The sequence below is a fragment of the Phytophthora infestans genome, genomic scaffold (genome assembly GCF_000142945.1).
Source record: "Phytophthora infestans T30-4 supercont1.3 genomic scaffold, whole genome shotgun sequence".
Classification (NCBI taxonomy): Eukaryota; Oomycota; class Peronosporomycetes; order Peronosporales; family Peronosporaceae; genus Phytophthora; species Phytophthora infestans.
The window spans coordinates 2,414,057-2,426,863 of NW_003303756.1; the positions used below are offsets into that span (position 1 = coordinate 2,414,057).

Consider the following 12,807-nt stretch of genomic DNA (forward strand, 5'->3'; position numbering starts at 1 on the left):
ATTGTTTCTACTGATCAAACGCTATTTGTCGGTCCTTGATTCCAATGTCAAGAGGACGTTTCTATCTACCCCTTTACGACACGTATAAAAAACTAACGTTGTTGTAGAATCTGCAACGCCAGCTCAATATTGTTTCGTGCCATTTCCAGAAACGACGGAGTTTTCGAGACGGTATCGAAGTGTTTGAGCGTGTAGGCGAAGCATTCGTCTCGTAGTGACGGAGAATTGTGTTGGTCCGCTGCCTGAAGGATGCTAGCGACATTGTCGACGCTCACAGACTTTAAAAGTCTCTGGGCACAAAGACGTTTGAGGCTCTCGATGCCATACTGCAGTTACAAAACTTGCTTAGCTATCATGATGAATAGCAATCAGATACATAGAGCACATACTCTGTCGGCGGCAACGAAAAGCTCCTTGACATCGTCGTCCGCTACAGCGAGTCGATCGGTGTATACATACTCTAACAGGGAAAGGAACGTCGCTCGACTGACGTCTGAAATCTCCACTTCATCAGCAGTGCTTTCATTCATCTATCATAGCACAATATCGCCATTAAACTCCAGAATTTTGCAGAATATAATTTTTGAAACTCGTACCTCTCCAGTGAACATGGCCTTAAAGTAGTTGCACCGCACACAGAGACTCTTATGGCCGTAAATCGGCTCTCCGTCCACTATACAGGACAACTCTTGTCAGTTGGAAAAGTGCGTATGTTGCCATATTTCTACGTACCCAAGAAAGTGACGTCGCTCATGAGCTGGTTGTTGACGAGTGAACGCAGGTGGGCTATAGCTGAGCCCTCTTCATCTGGCTTCAGGTCTTCCTCGGTCGTGCATTTCGTCTTCTTTTGAGGTAACTGAATCTGTTTGAAGCTGGCCGCTTCATTGTGCTCGCTCAAAACGATCAACTTATCTTCATTTACACATCCAGCAGGTGCGTTGCTCTTCGGGGAAGAGCCTGCGTAAGCAATAGTTTCCCAAGTGTTCGTTTCTGCAAGGATATTATAAAGCCAAGTCAGTAAGATTTTTATCAACAACATAAAAAAATCCCGTACCAAGATCGAGTTCGTACAGATTCGAACCTGTCTGTCCCCCAAAGACAATCAACGAATTGTTGTGCAAAGTCACTAACGGGTGGTGACAACCTGTCGGTGCCGTGCCCTTGGTCTCAAGACTTGACCAAACTCGAGTCTCTGCGGGGTTTTAAACACCACCGGGTTAGCACAAAATTGTTGCAAGAGACAAATATTTCTCACCGAAGTTGAAAACATGGACATCGTTGAGGTAGCCAAGGTCGTGGTCGTATCCTCCGAAGAGCACGCAGCTCTGGTTGTATACAATCATCGAAGCTCCCTCGCTAATATCGACGAATACACGAGTTAGCTAACCTCGAGACTCACACATTTGACCTTATATCCTTACCGAGGATACGGGACCTCTCCAGTGGTACGAATTAAAGACCACGAATTCGTTTCTATTATAATGGACAGAAAAGGTTAGTTGACCGCTCTTTACAAGCCCAATTCCGTTGTGAGCACGTACCCAAGTTAAACGAGTGCATGTCGTTAACGTGGCGACCAGAGTCCAGCCTGCCGTATTCGCTGGAGCTGCGACTTGACATTGACTCGCGGTCGTAGTGGCTGTCACTCCCACCGAAGATGTACATCGCGTTGTCTAGCCATAGACATAAAAGATCAGAAGTGTATCTTCACGAAGCTCGTGTCGACGTAAACGTACCATACACCACGGAAGCGTGGCCGTATCTCGGCGTCGGCTGCTGTCCAGCATTGACGAACACGTTGGTCCAGGTTTGCGTCACTGAATTGTCCACAATTACATGTCAGTCTTGACCAAATCACTATAACTGTAGTGATAAATACTCACAGAAATTGTAGGAGAAGAAGTCGTTCAAGCGTCTATCGCCGTCGTATCCGCCAAAAACATAGAACGAGTCCCTGTGGACCACAGCCGAGTGGCTCTTGCGCTGACTGGGAGTCACTCCATTGCCCAATACCGTGGACCACTCCTTCCTCGCGAAGTTAAACTCGTAAAAGCTGTTGGCGGGACGGATCACGGAGCTGCTGCGGATTGGAGTTGCAGGAAGGTGTCGCTCTATTATGCAAAAGCAAGGTACGATAAGCAAAGAGATGCACTACACTGGAGACTTGGCAGAAAGACGATGGTCCACCCCACGAGGGTCGGCTGTACTTCTCACCTCCGAAGACGTAGAGCGAGCCTTTGCGTATGGCACTAGCGTGGCCGGAACCTATTAGTGGGGCTCCCCGCGGGTTCACGCAGGGCACAGTTTCCCAGACCGGTTGTTCGGAACTTGTCATGTTTGCAAGTGATTTGGCGAAACCGCAACGTCGGACTGGGCAGGATCGACGCGAATCCAAAGTGTACACACGAAGTCACGTTAAAAGAGAGCGCCTGATGATCAGGCTGATCGTCCGATCGAAAGGTTCGGAGACTTTGCCTGACCGACAGAGGCTACGTACACAGTCTCAGTTCGAGGTTGTGTCCACCGTCCACAGTCCAGGACGGCTGCCACAGTTTCGCCCTGTCTATGAGGCATCCGCTTGGAAAGCCTCACCAGCTGACAGTCGGGCTTCATCAGGTTTCCTGCCAAAACCAGACCAGCGCTGGCGCAGCTGTAAGGAGTGATTGTCTTTCTTTGAGAATCACTTACAGTTTCAACAACAAAAAATCTTATAATTTCTACTTTGTATTTTTTTACTTATTTCTTAAAGAACTAATGGAGAGAGAGGGTGCGTAACTACAAGGATCAGAATCAAATATTCAAAATGCATTTGGCTTACATGGTTGCTACGATTTGGCTAAGGTATCTGTAGCGAAAGAACTGCATCACGGGTCCAATGTTTCCTTCAACTCCGTTCAGCTCGCCACCGTGAACACAAAGCTCCAAAAACATGAGGACGAATATCCCGCAGTTGTAGTTGTCAAGTTGTGGAATCCACTCGGCCCTTTGAAATCTGTAGCGTTTGGGGGACTTGAGTTTCGGCAACAAAGGAAGCACTTCAGCCTTCAGATACGTCCTCATCTTCTTAAACCTGTCTTCAACTTGCTGGGGATCGTATACTCTTACATCGCCTGTGCTGAAGTTGACAGCTAAGGCACACCAATGGTTCAAGTCGTAATTGATCACAGCGAAAAATAATAACTTTTCTGCATCCAAATCCATGCTAGATTCAGCAGTCTTCAGCTGCTCCCATACGGTATCCGCTCTTATCATCTCTAAATCAAAGACAGGGAATCGTAGGACATCTGACGGAAGCGTAAAAATGGTAGCTTGAGGTCTCGACCGTTGAACAATCCTTTCCACGACGAGATCTATGCAAGGCCCTTCAACCTCGGTTTTACCGCATAACGAGGTCGACCAGTAGAATCTGCTAAGCACTTCAATTTCCTTTAGGCGCTGTATCATCGTCGCTTGGTCTACGATGTCTTCTTTCCACTCAGCTCCAAATGGCTCCCATGCAGATGTATCATGCGCTTCAATTCATTTGATGGCTGCTTCAATTCCATCATAGTGAGAAATGATTTCGTGCCCAGTTCGCATAGCTCTTAGCGTATCGATTTCATACACCACCCTGCAGTCATAACCGTGACATCGTGTTGAGATATCCGACTTATATAATCGCTGAACCATCGATTCTGAAAGTGAGCAACTTGTGTGTCGCAGGTGGCTAGTCTTCCTATGGGTAACACATTCATAACGGAGTCTGTTGGAGTGGGTTGCTTTTTCCTCTTCTCAAAGACGGTAATTTTGGCTCGCTTGATTTGCTGTAGAACTGACAACGCGCGTAAGCTTGGTGCGTGTTTGTAGGTAACACCTTCCTTGATTGCATCCAGTAATACAGCAAGCGAGGGTGCATTTCCAGCGGCAACAGCAGCAACAAAACGAGACGTTTGACGCAAAGCCTGGGTCTTCGCCATTTTTCGTAGACTGTGGGTCCCCTTAACACGCCCAGCCCTGCTGCTCGTTTTGTTTATCGTCCATTCCGGTCGTGCCGATGAACCCATCTCATTTTCGCTTAAATGGGTGCTCGAATTGTCACGACTATCTCTTGGTCCAGTTTGAATTACCTGCACATTCTCAGACTGGTACAATGTGTCCGGAACATTCTCAGACTGTACGGCGGCATCCGATACCGCCCCGATGTTGCTTGAATAACCCTGGTGAAGGCTAGAAGAATCCAGCTCATCCATAAGAGAGTAGAGTGCTATGCTACTCGGCGACAAGTGTGAATTTCCTTCACCATCGAGACGCTCACCGAGTTCAGTAGGGAGATCTTCATCTTGACAGCAGTCAGTCTGAGATTGTACGACAAGTACAGGTTGTACACCAGTCTCTTCTGGGGCGCCAGGCTCAGTTGAAACTCCAGACTCAGATAGGATTCCCGCTTCTGAAGGAGTTGATTCATATGACACGTCACGAGTTGAATTTACCGTCCGTCGTTCTAGCGTTTCGTCTCGATCTGGTAAGCTCCGAATTCTTTCGCCCGGCATAATTACTTCGGGGCAATGGCCAGCTTTCACGCATTGGAGAAACTTCTGCTCCGCTGCCATTAGAGTGATGTGCGCACTGGTGCCCCACTCGCATCCCACATCAGCTATATGCTTACCCACCGCAAACAGTTCTTTGAATTTTTCGTTGTGAGTTTTCGCACGCGCGGTCGGTAAAGTTGGCATTTGTCTCTCTTCGTAAGGATCCACTGCATCGTCAGGAACGGGTATCTGTTTCATCTTTCGGTAGTTCTTGACAAGCCAGCGCGGGTGGATGATACTTTCGGGCACTATATGGTCACAACCAATCGCCTTTCGGTAGAAGATGATTTGTCGGCACGGGAGCAGGCGAGTAACTCGAAAGATACACGAACATGTCCAGTTATCCGGATTTATCATGTACTCATCTGGCAAGTCTTCGTCCGTGCTTGAAGTGTCATTGCTTGGTGTGTACTGCATCATCACGTACGGACCCAGCGGGTAGTATCTGTACGATGTTGACGACAAGAGCGCAAACTCGTATTGCAGCTTCACCAGATCCACAGCATGGCGCGACACGGTATTCAACAGCAGGTTCATTTCTCGGTCGTACTCTGAGTTAATGTAAACACCGATGCGGTTGATGTTCTGGGACCACATCTTCTCGTTAACGGTCTGCCAAAATAAAATTGAAACCACACAATCGTCCAAAGTGGTAGAGCGATTAACTAAACTCTTTCGTTTTTGCCAGCTTGATTCGAGTCTGGAACAGCAAAAAGCAAAACACTGTTCAGCTTGAATTTCATAGACATATTCTCACATACACTCACCGATTGTTCGTGTGATTGCCCATGTGCGGCACATTACCGCGGGATATTGAACCCCAACGTTCTTTGCAGTTTGTCCAATTTGCGTCAAAATAACTGAACCAGAGCTTTTTCTTTTCTTCAGAGCGAAGCACCACCTTAATGGCAGCTATCACGTTGTCGTACACCGATTCGGTAGGTGCGCTCACCAGCAATTGAATTAAACGTTTCATTCCCTTCTTCGTCCAAACGTCCATGTTGTACTGTTCTTTTGCCACCTCTTCCTGCAAGCACTTCACCACATAAAAGTGGCAAAGCAAGATCCGAGCGCTCGGGAATTCTTCCTTCAGCACCGACAGTTCGGTAAAGTCTTTATCAATCATAATCACCGCGATGGAGTCAAAACTTGGGCAGCCTTCTTTAAATTGTCGGCATGCAATTCGGAGCGTCTCCTTCTGCTCGTTCGCGATAAGACAGTGCTGTAACGTACGCATTTCCATATTAAATGCACAGCGTTAGACGGTGGATCAGTCCCATTCATGATACAGATTTAGATTATAAACTTGGCAAAGTGAAGAGAACAAACCTGCACGTGTTGTCCTTTTCCCATGGTGTCATGCACCATGAAGCTGAAGAGCTTATAGTTGAAATTGTTGGTATCGTGGGTGGCATCTACTAGGATGACCTCTGGAAAGGTTTCGAACATTGTCCTCATGTGTGCGGACTGAATTGAGATACACTCAGCAGTATTCTGGTGAGACAACAACATGTAAAATTATAACTTCCATCACGACAAGCGAAATGCCACAGATATAACGTACCCCGTTTTCTGCATTCACGTAGACTCTTGTTAGGTTACCATCCTGTGATGCTAAGTCCTCCAAAATAGCGCAGATTCGTTGTTCGATCTCAGGATACACATAACTTTCTTTTTGGAGCCGAGCGACGAGATTGTGTACATCCTTCATTTGTGGCACCACTGTCGTGTTCTCCATTATGTATTGGAGTATCCTTTTCCTCTTGGCTCCAGCTCGATGGAGAGTTTGAACGGTCGCCAAAACGTCATCATCAGAAGCTTGTCGAGCTTCATGGTAGGTCTGGAAGGGTTCTCCACTGACGACGTGGTTGTGCCCAGCTGTCTGCTTCGTTATACGAACCTCCCAATCGCCGGTTTCTTGAACGCAAGCATTTATCTAGATTATATTATACAAAGAAGCGAGCAAAACGATAAGTATCGTATGCTAAAAGTTGTTAATAGATCAAAGTACCTGTGCTTTGCAGCCGATCTTCCTCGATAATTGGTGGGGACGCTTTCCTTGCCCTCGACTCTGGCGGGGATTACCGTGGTGTGTGCAAACGTAGGTCTTGTTATAGAATTGCACTTCTTTAGGAATTTCCGAGCATGCAGACATGTTCTTCGTGATTCGTTCGTTGCACTTGTGAGCAGGTGTATTTGTTCGAACGGAATAAATCTGAGTAACACAAGCAATCAAGCGCGATCGTTAACACAGTCCAGCTCGACACAACCATTTTAGTTTCATGCACAATCTCAGACTGTCGCACAGCTCAGGTTTAGCACACATACCTGATACGTTCGCCTGCTATACGTCTTCAGATACGCCTCCAGAACGTCTTAACTCTCGAGCACCTTCCGGTCGAGCTCTGGTGCGTGCACGAGCTCATCGAGAGCGACGATATCGCAGCCATCATTCCCGCTATCCGCGTGATCAACATCGATGCTGCTGGTGCCACCTGGGTTGATTTCCTCTTTGCCAGAGCGACTACTGCTATTGAGAGTTGGCGGAGATCTCTTATCGTCGGAGCTCGAGCGAGGCGTCCGTCTTCTTAATTTTTTCTTCTGTCGCTTTTTACGGGAGTGCCGACCCCCTGTCCATCGTTTTCTGCACAGCCCCCTTTTCCTTTTCTTCTTACGTGTAGGTTCTGGGCTATCCGTGTCTTCATCGCTGTCGATGCTTGAGCTACTGGGACTACTGGAACTACTGGGGCTACTTAGCACCCAGACACAACTCTCCCTTATACTCTCATTCTCGTCGGACAGGCTTCAGACGCTGGATGGTCGCCGCGACATCCTCGTGACTATAGCTCCGAAAGCGGTTAGCAGCCTGCTGATTTCTGAAATTGTAGGAGAAGATTTATCACCACGAATTTGCGTTCTCCAGAGTGATGGTCTTGGGTTAGGGATAAGTGCTGTTGGGATTATGAATGGATACATGGTACCACTCTATTGTACTTTTTAATTACTGTGTACGTAGCCAGTCTCTTGCCTGACCTCCGGCGAATGCGCTTGCTGACCTAAGACGAACGACGGCGGTGCCCGAGCGATTGGCAATCAGGTGAAGACCAGCAGTGTTTGAGAAACATGCGAGGAGGTTGGGGCCGTTGAACAGCTTTACTGTGCGATGGGAGCCATGTGCTTGCGACCATCTGAATTAGCGTCATTATCTTGCGGCGGCACTGTGTGTGAGTGCTGGAAACCTTACCGTAGACTTTCCTATTAGGTGGCGCTGGCGCAAGGCGATTCGGCGACCATGAATATGATTCTCGCTTTTACTTCTCCACGCCAGCTCGTTTACAACATCCAGCACGTTGGGGTTGTATTTCGAAGAACGACTCGTTGACGAATCATTTGACGATTGCGAGCACGTTTTCGTTAGAGATGACTCAAGCTCTAATCGTCTGCACTGCAGACTGCAGAGACCAAAGGAGCCGACTTTCGTCACTAATCACTACTCGCTCAACCGTATGCATCTTTCTTGTAAGTCTTGAAGTTACAAACTACAAGAATCAACATTATGGCTGGTTCCTCAAATTTGTTGGCAATACTATCGATGATCGATTCGATCAGGCCGGCGTCGACAAACGTACCGACGGATTCCATGTCCGGAGTAGTGCGTACGAGTTGTCTGCACGCTGAGGCTCCGACCAGAACTCAGCGATGTATTTAAAAGTTTTAACAAGTTGAATCGCCGTCTTAATTACAGGTATTAACCTGTTTCATTCCGATACTAAGTTGTAGTTGTGCGTCCAGACCCTCTCTTATTAATAATACAACTTATTAAAATAAAGCAACAAATGTCCATCCTGTTTTCGTCACACGTCACAGCTTTTTTATCCCATCAAACTGAATAATCAGTCTTCCCTCCAAGATCTTCATGGCGCTCTCTGCTGCGCCGATCTCCCAGCGCACACGCGTGCTGCGCGGGGGTCTCACATGGCCTGCAGTGCGTGGCGCGCGTCTGTTACGTGCCTTAACGCCCACGCAAGGGGGAGAAGATGCTCAAGCAGAAGAAGATTATCACTTCAGCTCCGCTTTCCCGTATGAATTGGAGCTTTGCGTCCCAACAGCGGGTCATGTGGCTTTAGTATTGGTCCACAGGCCTCCAGAAGTACAATTAATCCCGACTATGACTCGCAGCAGTACTCAGCCCGCTCCAGCAGCGCCACGCGTCGTGTACGTCCTGGATGCATTGCCTCCTTCTCGTCGAGGAGCTCGTGAAGATTCATCCAAGTCGAGGAAGAATAAAACCCCGGGGGAACAATTACCTCCGCAGCAAGTGGACGAACTGGAGCTGCTTCAAGAGCTCTTTGCACCTCACACTCGAGCTGCAGGGGGCAAAGAGGGCAGTGTTTTAATCAAACCTCCCGTCTTGTGCGCCAGATTCGACTGTCGCGTGGTTTCTATCCGGTTTATTCGCAGTGGAGGCAGTCGACAACACACTAAAAAGCCTCAAAGAGGTCTAAATGACTCGTCTTCGTCATTTAAGTCGTCCAGAGTGATTGGAACTGCGCCGTTACGGTGTGTGGTAGCCAGAGAAGACGGCATGGCGTTTCTGTGGGAGTGGCAGGCCGATTTGTTCCAGTGGGTCTTTTTAAACAGGTTGTGCTTCTTAGAGAACCCAAATCTGAAGTGGACGAGGCCTGTGGCAGCTTTTACGACGACATATTTGCCGTTAGAGGACGCTGCAAGTGGCAGGGGGTCTGGTGCCAGTGGCGCGACGGAGTTTGTGTGGTGGTCGACCGCGACAAAGCACGAGCCGAAGCTTAAGCTACGACGACTGCGCTTTGAGCGTGCGACGGATGCTTTGCGAGCTACTGATGTGGTTATGGGCAGTGCGTTCACTTCCAAGTCGACGTGCGACGACGTCGTGAAGCTGCTGAGTTCAAAACTCGGTCTCTATGCGATCTCGAAGACGCAAGGAGTGTTGTTTCGAAGCTCCACAGCTTCCTTACGCACTGTGGCATTGAGTTGGGAGGATATTTTTATGAGGAGTCAAGTCTTGGAGATGTCACAGCTAGCCATGTGTCTCCACACTGTGACTGGCGAGCTGGTGATTCTACACCGAGAGACAGGAGACGTTTACCTTGTGACGCCGAAAGCCAAGACTACTTCTTCGACGATTGAGGCGACTAGCAGTGATAATGCGTCGTGTACGATGCTGTTCGCGCGAAAGATAACGACGTTGGCGTTGTGGCAGCAGTCAAGTGAAGAGGAGAGCGCTGAAGTACTGGATGTTGCAGCACATCGACACGTTTTCCTTGTACTGACTTGTCGTGGGGTTCGTGTCCACACGTTGATCGCTGGCGACCTGCTTGAGACTGTAACACTGCCAGATGCGAGTACACGGAAGGCTAAGCAACGTGGAGCGAATTTCAAGCTGTGGACCATTGCAGGGAGTGCAAGTTCGGTAGGTTTATGGTCTCCGGGAGGCTTCTGGACGATCCGCTTGCCTCCAGCTAAGGCAATTGCTGGGGCACTACATCAACAGCCAATGGAATCGGAGAAACGGAATCCTGATGCGGCATTCCTTGCCGTGAAGGATTATGGCACAGGTGACTTACATCTAGAAGCCGTACGCTACGCTCTGGAAGTACTAGAGCGTGTGACTCCGTCGGCGATGGATCCAAGTCAAAGCCATCCAGAGGCTTGGGAAGCTGTGTGGCACACTGTCTCTAGTCCAGCATTACTCTTGGCTCTTCTCGACAATCGTGCTACGTCAGAGCACGTAGTTGACGAGCTTGCTCGGCACGTTGCTGCTATATACAAAACCGCCGGTGGTATCCGCTCCTACGGTCGGTTGGATGGAGCAGGGCAACAGGCTACTAGCAATGAGAACCATTTGCTGCGACTGACACCAGCCAATCTCGAATCTCTCCACCATCTCTCCAACTGGATCGTGCTCGCTAAGCGTAAGCTGGCTCGGTTGGAAGTCAGCGGTGACAACGTGGAAGATTCTATGGAAAATTCAAATACTCGACCGATTCGAGCCGCGAGTGACCTTACGTATGTACTCGCGAACAAAGACGATTTATCAGTGACTCAGGACGAAGGGAGTGGGCTTCAACGTAAACATTCGATGATTGATCCAGAGGATGCGCACAACTTTCGACTGAGTCGAAAACTACGTCCTATGAGTAGCTTGCGCTTCGCTGCCGGGTGTAGTACTGTCTCCGAACGACAGGGAAGGCAGTGGCTGCTACAGCTTGAGTCTTTCCTCTTGGGAGGTGTGGCTTTTAAGCAGCAAGAATCTGGTGGTACGCGGCGTGAAGAGGCAACGCCAAGTCATCGTCTGTTCCATAGTGAGCGAGTATTGGCAGATTTCCGACATGTTGCAGCGTCTTCGTTCTCCAAGCACATGTATCTGGAGTCCATGAGTCGTTTGTATCTGCTGTACGAGCCCGAGTCGCTGCTTCCTTTTATTCGCTGCGTCGAGCGCTTCTGTCCTCGCCTCTTCTCGCTGTCTGGCCAGCAACCTTTGGTTCGATCACATGCAGAGCGAGCACTGACTCTGTTCCCTCCGCTTGAGTTTTTCACGACCAAAGTACGTGAAGGGAAAGAAAGCAAGGCAGGACAAGCAGCGAAGGCTTCGATGCTAGCATACGTGGATCTGTTGAGCTACTGCGGTCACCACTCTGAAGCATGTCGAGCGCTTCTGCAGTGCCATCTGTACGAAGCGAGCAAGGAGAATTTTTTGCAGCTGCTGAAGAGCTCTCAAGATATTCAAAACCCTGGTGAAGACGAGCAAGAAGAAGAAGCTCGGGCACGTAGTACTGTCTCCAGCTCGATCTACTTTTTACTGCTGGAATATTGCATGCGACACCGTGATGCTGAGGAGCTGAAGGTGCTGTTGATGCTCAAGCCAGCGCACGTGGACATGCTGCATGTTCTACGAGCTCTTCGCACTACCTTTTCCAGTACTAATCAGTCGCAGAAGGGTGAAGGAGCAGGTGTCACTGTTGGCGACTTGCGATCGGTACTTGTGGCTTTGATGCAGCAACGGCGTATCGGTGTGGCGAAGTGAGTTTTGCAGTGTCCAGTGCTGTACCGCCAACAAGTGGGAATAAAAATCAGCAATGTTTGAATTTGGCTGTGGAATAAAAAGCTACAGTAGCTACTCGTCTTGGCGACGTTGGACTTGAAGAACTTCTGGTTCTTGGAGAAAAAAAGGAATTGGTGATTTACGGCTTGGGCGATGGAGTGGCCTTGTAGGTCGTGTTGGGCATCGGAAAGAGTTCAAGAGCCGTGCCGTTCATCGGAGGCTTCAGACCATCCGCCTCATTCGCCTTCTCGTTGTCAGCACAGTGAATCGGGTAGTGTTTATCGTCATGGTCGGTCTTGACGATCATCGGCTCGTCCAGTCCATGGTGGTCCTTGTCACCCGTGGGCTTTGGCGCGGGGTAGTGCTTGTCATCCGTGGGCTTCGGCGTCTTCGAGTACTTCTCGTCGGTGGGCTTGCGTGTCGGGTCGTACTTTCCGTCGGTCGGCTTTGAAGTCGAGTAGTGTTTGTCCTCCGTTGGCTTTGGTGTTAGGTAGTACTTCTCATCTGCGGGCTTGGACGTTGGGTAGTGCGTAGTCGGCTTCGCGGTTGAGTGGTGCTTGTCGTCTTCGTGATCCTTGTCCTTCTCACCATTGCAAGCGTCTTTGAAGGCACACATTATCTTGTACGCATTCAGCTTGACGCCGGCGAAAGACAAGTAGCAATCCGAAGGTTTCAGTGCGAGGACGTCTTCGATCAGCGCACGGCATTCATAAGAAGCACACATGGCCTTGACCTGTGGGTCTGTCGGATAACCTTTTGGCGGTGCGATGGAAAACCCGGCCGAAACCTTCTGGCACGGACGCAAGTGCTCGTTACCATAAAGCTTTGCGAACTTGACGACTTCAGTCGAAGAACAGGCATCTTCTGCAGCAGCTACGAAGGCCGAGAGCAGGAAGAAAAAGAAAATGCCGAACAGCATGGTCGGTGGAGTGGTCAATGCGGAGAAAAGACGAGGCTTGGAAGTGCTCGGAGACGGTGTCTGGGACTGGTTACCAGCTAGAGAGCAAATTGAGGAATGAGGAAGCTGACAGCGAGAGCTTCTCGCTTTGATCTGTATGAGCTATTAGCTTTCTTCGAGAAAGGTCGACACCAGCACAACCCTCGATTCTCTTGCAATCACAACTTTAGAAGAGACACAGCTTCAAAGCACTAGGAAGA

At 49.2% G+C, this 12,807-nt stretch overlaps 4 protein-coding genes across 4 annotated transcripts; 2 read left to right on the forward strand and 2 right to left on the reverse strand.

The window, feature by feature from the left end:
• Positions 1 to 92: 92 nt before the first annotated feature.
• Positions 93 to 2,385, reverse strand: PITG_02522 (uncharacterized protein; the record flags this gene model as incomplete). The annotated part of the gene is made up of 11 exons (XM_002907395.1): positions 93 to 326; positions 390 to 530; positions 597 to 673; positions 733 to 990; positions 1,055 to 1,192; positions 1,256 to 1,356; positions 1,422 to 1,473; positions 1,542 to 1,673; positions 1,737 to 1,817; positions 1,884 to 2,111; positions 2,215 to 2,385. 8 exons carry the CDS (start codon positions 1,663 to 1,665, stop codon positions 93 to 95), a joined length of 1,125 nt encoding a protein of 374 aa, XP_002907441.1.
• A 3,960-nt stretch (positions 2,386 to 6,345) lies between these two features.
• On the forward strand, positions 6,346 to 7,510 carry PITG_02523 (uncharacterized protein; the record flags this gene model as incomplete). The annotated part of the gene is made up of 3 exons (XM_002907396.1): positions 6,346 to 6,402; positions 6,927 to 7,067; positions 7,457 to 7,510. The coding sequence occupies 3 exons, from the start codon at positions 6,346 to 6,348 to the stop codon at positions 7,508 to 7,510; spliced, it is 252 nt and encodes an 83-aa protein (XP_002907442.1).
• A 974-nt stretch (positions 7,511 to 8,484) lies between these two features.
• Positions 8,485 to 12,009, forward strand: PITG_02524 (uncharacterized protein; the record flags this gene model as incomplete). The annotated part of the gene is made up of 2 exons (XM_002907397.1): positions 8,485 to 11,151; positions 11,348 to 12,009. 2 exons carry the CDS (start codon positions 8,485 to 8,487, stop codon positions 11,447 to 11,449), a joined length of 2,769 nt encoding a protein of 922 aa, XP_002907443.1.
• On the reverse strand, positions 11,789 to 12,634 carry PITG_02525 (elicitin-like mating protein M25; the record flags this gene model as incomplete). The annotated part of the gene is made up of 1 exon (XM_002907398.1): positions 11,789 to 12,634. The coding sequence occupies one exon, from the start codon at positions 12,566 to 12,568 to the stop codon at positions 11,789 to 11,791; it is 780 nt and encodes a 259-aa protein (XP_002907444.1).
• Between the last annotated feature and the right edge of the window lie 173 nt (positions 12,635 to 12,807).